Source organism: Argiope bruennichi, chromosome 1 (assembly GCF_947563725.1).
Source record: "Argiope bruennichi chromosome 1, qqArgBrue1.1, whole genome shotgun sequence".
Classification (NCBI taxonomy): Eukaryota; Metazoa; Arthropoda; class Arachnida; order Araneae; family Araneidae; genus Argiope; species Argiope bruennichi.
Window position 1 is genome coordinate 132,647,432 of NC_079151.1, and position 6,712 is coordinate 132,654,143.

At 34.8% G+C, this 6,712-nt stretch overlaps 1 protein-coding gene across 1 annotated transcript; it reads right to left on the reverse strand.

Moving 5' to 3' along the window:
- Positions 1-2,370: 2,370 nt before the first annotated feature.
- On the reverse strand, positions 2,371-5,748 carry LOC129975174 (uncharacterized). The gene has a single exon (XM_056088149.1). The coding sequence runs from the start codon at positions 5,746-5,748 to the stop codon at positions 2,371-2,373; it is 3,378 nt and encodes a 1,125-aa protein (XP_055944124.1).
- Between the last annotated feature and the right edge of the window lie 964 nt (positions 5,749-6,712).

The following is a 6,712-nucleotide window of genomic DNA, read 5'->3' on the forward strand; positions in this document are numbered from 1 at the left end:
TTGAAGGTAATTTAATGTAGAATTTAATAACAAAAACAGTATTACAATATCTGTATTATAAAAAAAGTTACGCGCCTTTTAGTAGAACAAACAAACACAAATCGTTTTGAATAATGACGTGTGTTGTAATAAAAGCGTACTAGCCAATCACAAACACTGTTCTGAGGACCCATCAAATGTGTGTAACTATAGTTTAGGTTATTTGCATGGTAAAAGAGTTATTGTTGTGGAAATATTTTGCGAAATGATGCATACTAGTACAATTAAATAGAATATTGCTATTTTTGAATATTTTAAATCTTTTTTTTAATTAAACTAATTTTAAACAATGTCACCAACAAGAAGAACTGATTGGACATTGACAAAAAGAAGCCTAATTGTCATATTGAGTGAAAATGGCCTCTCTTATGCTGAAATTGCTAGACAAGTTGGTGGCTAAGTGATTTGTTCTGGTGTACGAAAGCTCTGTTTACGTTATGAAAAAACGAAATCAGTGGAAAATAAGACCAAATCAGGCCGAAAAAAATGCACAAGTGCTACTGCCGATAGAAAAATTAAACGGCTATACCTTCAAGATAGAAAAATTTCATCAGAAGCCATTAGATGTGAAATGAATGCAGCGTGTATTGCAGTAATTTCAAGAACAATAAGAAGAAGGTTATCAGGATTTGGACTACAAGCTAGAATTCCAAGGAAAAAACCATATTTAAATCAAAAGCAACGCGAAAAACAAGTGGGCAAAAGAACACATTAAATGGCCAGACAATCAATGGAAGCAAGTAATCTGGAGCGATGAGACTAAACTATTGCTCTTTGGTAGTGATGGAAGAAAATAGGCAGATGGTAGAGTAGGTGAAGCGCTTCATCCTGATTGCATTGAAGCAACTATAAAAGCAACAACAAATGCCGTGATTTGGGCATGTATGTCTGCAGATGGTGTGGGCCAAATTCAAGTGATTGATGGCATCCTGAATGCCAAAAAATACAACGAAACTGTCCTGGAACCAAAATTGATACCTTCCATCAGGGATTTCTTCTCCAACAAAGCACTATTTATTTTTCAGCAGGATTCAGCTCCATGCCACACAGCAAAAGTATGCAAAGCATGGTTTCAAAATAAAGGCATAGATGTATTACCATGGCCAGGAAACAGCCCTGATCTCAACCCAATTGAAAATTTGTGGCGACGTTTGAAAATTCTTGTACGAAAAAAACGTCCATCCAATAAAAGACAACTTATTGAATCTATAATTGATTCTTGGCACCATGCGATTACGAAAGATGAACTCCAAACACTCGTTCACTCGATGAAAAGACGCTGTGAAACTGTCTTAAAAAATAAGGGTTATCCTAATAAGTATTGATTGTGTAAGTATCACTTTAAAAAAATGCAAATCTAAGATAGATATAACTAAAATGAGCATAACTTTTTTTGTAATACAGATATTGTAATACTGTTTTTGTTATTACATTCTACATTAAATTACCTTCAATTTTATATATAAACATTTGTATTTAAATAAAAATTAATATATTCTACAAGCACGCAAAGTTGAAAAACATGAAACTTTCAAAAAATGTCCACACTTTTGGCCACCACTGTATATATATATATATATATATATAGATATTATCTCTGACTTACTCTTTTAATTGGCGAATTATTCCTGTTTCCTTTTATTTCCATAAACGCAAAAGATTAAGTTGTTAATAACTTTACTTTTGGAAGTAAGTTAAAAAAAGTAATATACTTCGCAAGAAGCTTTAAGCATACTGGAAATGAAATGAATTAAGTTTTATTGTAAAATTACTGTATTCTAAATGTTCAAAACTGCATGATTTATTGAAATTATTACTTTTAAAATTACCAAAAAATATAAATACAATTATTTTCACCATGTATTTAAGCTATTTACTGTTCATTTATTAATTGCGTAGCATTATTTACAACTAGTGCGTGTGTTGCAACTGTGGTCAGTGGTGGTGCTTAATGAAGAAATTCCAACTCTCGGTGCCTTTAGATATTTTTTTATTAACAATAACAACAGAGTTTAAAGCTCAGGGTAAATTCCATAACCGCTGAGGTCCGTGCCTGCCACGCAAGTCCCCGTTCTCGGGGGTGGATATTTACAAACAGGAAATAAACAACAGGCGGGAGCGCCATCTATGTACAATCCGTAACACTCCCCACCTGAACTTACATAAGTTCATTTTCCATATTACAAATATAATCATAAACAAGATGAAAAATAGAAATGCATAAATCATAACATTACAATAATATAAAATATTCTTCCGATTAATGAAAATTTATGAATTAAATTTCAATACCATATACAAACAATACAATTATTAACTAAACATATATATTTAAGGATTTATCTCTAAATTGCAAACAAGTTGAACTGAGCGTTTTATGTTTCCTTTGGGAGTTTTGATGAGAAGAGAACGAACTTGTCCGTCTCGTCCTGGACACAACTCCAAAATTCTTCCTATCATCCACATATTCCTTGGATAACGCTCATCATTAATTAAAACGACATCATTTACCTTAAATGAACAAATCTTACCTGGCTGTGGAGAGATATAAGCTGATCTCAAATTAAGCAAATATTCCTTTCTCCACCTATTCCAGAAATGATTCAAAATTGTTTGTTGATATTTAATCCTTTTTGTTAAAGAATCTCTATTTACATTTAATTCCTCAATTTTAGATTGTATTACTGGTAAAGATGCTAATCTTTTCCCAATTAGAAAATGAGAAGGAGTGAGTGGTGAAGGTTCGGAAGGTTCATTGTACATATACGTGATAGGCCTAGAATTAACAATAGCTTCAATTTCTAAAAAAATGGTTTCTAATTCCTTAAAAGAAAGACTTGATTTGCCAATAATCTTCTTTAAACAAGTTTTAATTGTACGTATCTGCCTTTCCCAAAAACCTCCCCACCATGGACTCCTCTCAACAATAAATTTCCAAACAATACCTTTGGAGGCAAATACATTTTTAACTTCAGGATTATTAATATATTTCCACCATTTACTTAATTCAGAATTTGCCTTTTTAAATGTTTTAGCATTATCAGAGTAAATTACAGAACACAAACCTCTACGAGAAATAAATCTCCTAAAAGCTAATAAAAATGAATCAGTACTCATATTATTAACTAATTCTAAATGAACAGCTCTTACTACAGCACAAGTAAATATTATCAGATAACACTTATCATTAGAGTCATTCACAAAAAAAGGTCCTGCAAAGTCTACGCCAGATACATCAAATGGTGAATGTTCTAGAATTCTGTCAGGAGGTAGTGGGGCTACCACCTGTTCTCCAGTCTTTACCTTAAAACGTCTACATATGAGACAGTCATTCAATACCTTTTTTACAAATTGTCTACCTTTGATGATCCAGAATTGTTCGCGCAAGTGAGTTAAGGTACCTTCAACACCTAAATGGCCCATTTTGAAATGAGCATCCAATATCAGTAATTTTACAAATTTATCGTTGGATGGGAGAAGCCAAGGATGCTTCGCCCTCATGTCACCGCTAAAAAACTGCAGACGACCCTTCAATTGCAGCAGATTATTTTCATCGAGTTCAGGACTCAGATTATATACGCACGAGTCCTTGGAGATGACACTCTTAGAAAGAAGCTGGTGAATTTCAGCTCCGAAATATTTTATTTGAGTAGCCTTGATCCAAGAATGTAAGGCTTCCTGAAGTTCGAAAGCACTAAGAGGTCCACTAAATTTTAAAGAACGAGGTTTAGAATTGTTCATAAACCTTTTCACAAAAGCTGTAACACGCAAAAGTTTTCGAAGATTGCTGTATTTATCAATGTTAATACAGCTTGAAATACAGTCATCAACATTGGTAGTAACAACCATTGTGTTGACGGTTTCAGTTCTCCGTCGCTCTGAGGAAAATATTTCTTTATCACAAATGGAATCAGAGAGAATTGACGAACACTGCACAGGCCACGAATGTACCGGCCGAGACAGCCACTCAGGTCCCGTCCACCAAAGAGAACTTGAGAGAAATGCTTTCGCCGATTCCCCTCTCGTAGTTAAATCAGCAGGGTTTTCCGATCCACTACAATGGTTCCAACAGTGCGGAGAAGTAAGTAACTGCACCTGAGTTACTCTGTTACACACAAAGGGTTTCCATATTTTTGCCGATCCTTTCACCCAATGGATAACAATTTTCGAGTCACTCCATAAATAAACTCTTTTAATTAAAGATGGAAAGGTGTCCTGCAAGTATTTCGCTAAGCGAGCACCGATGAGTGCTGCCATCAGTTCCAATCTCGCAAGGGTTAAGGTTTTCAAAGGAGCAACCTTACTTTTAGACATAATAAAGCTCACCTTAGCACTTCCTTCTTCGGTGATGTATCGGAAATATGCCACAGCCCCATAGGCTTTAGGACTAGCGTCACAGAAGATGTGGAGTGAAATGTCATTCGTTCTTAATTTCGTAAACAGTTTTCGTTCAATCCGCAAGTTATCTATAGCAGAGAGTTCAGAGCACCAAGTGTTCCATTTTTCTTCCAAATCCTGTGGTAGCTGTTCATCCCATTCGAGGCTCCTTTTCCATAATTCTTGAATGAGAATTTTAACTGTGATTACAAAAGGGCTGATTAGTCCACAAGGATCGAAAATTTGAGAGATTACTCTCAGCACATGTCTTTTAGAAGTTCCGTTGGTGATTCCAAATTCCAAGGAATTCCTAACATCTTTTAAATTCAACTTAATCTCGTCCTCAATTGGATCCCAATTCAATCCTAAGAAACCCGATCCTTGCCCATGATCAGTATTTTCTTTATACCCATTCTCAAACCAAAGTTTATTTAACTCGACACAATTAGTTCTTAATTTCCTTAAATTAAACCCGGCGGAGCGTAATATATCTATAGCAGAAGAAGTTAACTGATAAGCATCCTGCGCGGTATCTGCTCCATAATATAAGTCGTCGACATATAGAGAATTTAACATTTCACAACATTTAGGATATTTATCTCTAAATTTCCTTATATGAAATTTTAAAACGCAAGCCAAAGCAAAGGGAGATGTAGTTAAGCCAAAGGGAAGACGATTAAAATTAAATACTTGCTTTAAGCCGCCCGTATCGTCCGGAAACCATAAAAATTTTAGATATTTTCTATCTTCCTCTGCAATCTCTATCATAAGAAATGCCTTTTCTAAATCTCCGCAAAACGCAATTTGATTTTCCCGAAATTCAAGAATAACATCCAATAAATTGGCATTAAGATTAACTCCTGTCTCAAGTGAATCATTCAAAGATTTTTTATTTTCCCCTCCCTTACTACTACAATCATAGACTATTCTTACTTGAGTCGTAGCTTTATCGTCACGGATAACCGCTCTGTGAGGCATATAATATCCCGTCCGAGTGTCTTTATAAACACATTTTCCGACAATATCGCATTCTAATTGATCCTTAACAATTTTTTTGTACTGGTCCGCAATTTCGGGATTTTTATTTAATTTCCTTTCCATTGAATTAAAGCGCCTTTCCGCAACTTCAAAATTAGAATCCAATTCAACTGGAGGTCCCGTATTATCTTTCCACATTAATTTGCAAACATACCGTTTTCCATTAAATTTCAAATTATTTTCGAAGGTTTTAATCAAATGATCATCCCTCTCAGAAAGGCCTCGTATTTCGTTAAGAAATTCCTCTATCTCCCAAAATTTATTCAGCTCAAACAAAATAGAAGAAGAATCCATTACCAAACAAACATTTTCGCAACTTTCAGTCGAATCGTCCCTTTTACCGACACCCCCTATTAGCCACCCGAAGACTGAATTTATGACCCAGGTGTTCTGACAGACCCTTTCCCGTTGGTCATAAACAACTTCCCAAAAGGAGTCACTGCCCACTAGAATTTCCACCGGAACCCCCTTGTCAAATGAGTCGGCAAGTTGTATGTTTTTTGTCTTCAACTCGCTCAAAATAGAGTCGTCTGGAATGTTTAACGACAAGTTAGAAATTATTTCTATTACAAGAGCTTCGAGAATATAAAATTTTGTTCGATCATGCCTATTCTCAAGCTTCAAGCATACGACCGGATATCGTTTTTTATGAGCCGTAGTTTGGCCAAAAGAATATATAGCGAGCTCTTCGTATCTTATTGGTTTGAGATTTAACGCTTTAGATAATTTAGCCGAGATAAAACTCTTGTGAGAAGCGCTATCCAAAATGGCACTTGTTAATACCGACCTTTTATCCGAACTAGCAAAGACTGAACAAGTTTGTAAAAAGGCTTTATTTTTCGCATTAATATTACTATGCGACACTGAAATATTTTCAGCAATTTTATTTGACATCGAAGGCGAATTATGAGAATTACTTGAGATTTCAGTTTGCCTTCCAGCTACGTTTTTCACACTGCTAAGAGGGTTATCATTTTTTCTACATACTGATTCATGGTGAAATTTAGAAGAACATTTTTTACACACAATACCTGATTTACAGAATCTGCTCATATGATTCCTTTTAAAACAGTTCCAACATCTACCCTCAACCTTAAGTTTATTTATTTTTTCTTCGATATTCAAAAGTTTACAACTTATTGATTCATGACCGTTTACGCAGTCGCAAAATATACAAACATCTTTTACCTGGGTATGCAATGCTGCGGCGGATGAAACATTTTTTGGCCTCAAATAATTTTTTTGATGCCTATTATAA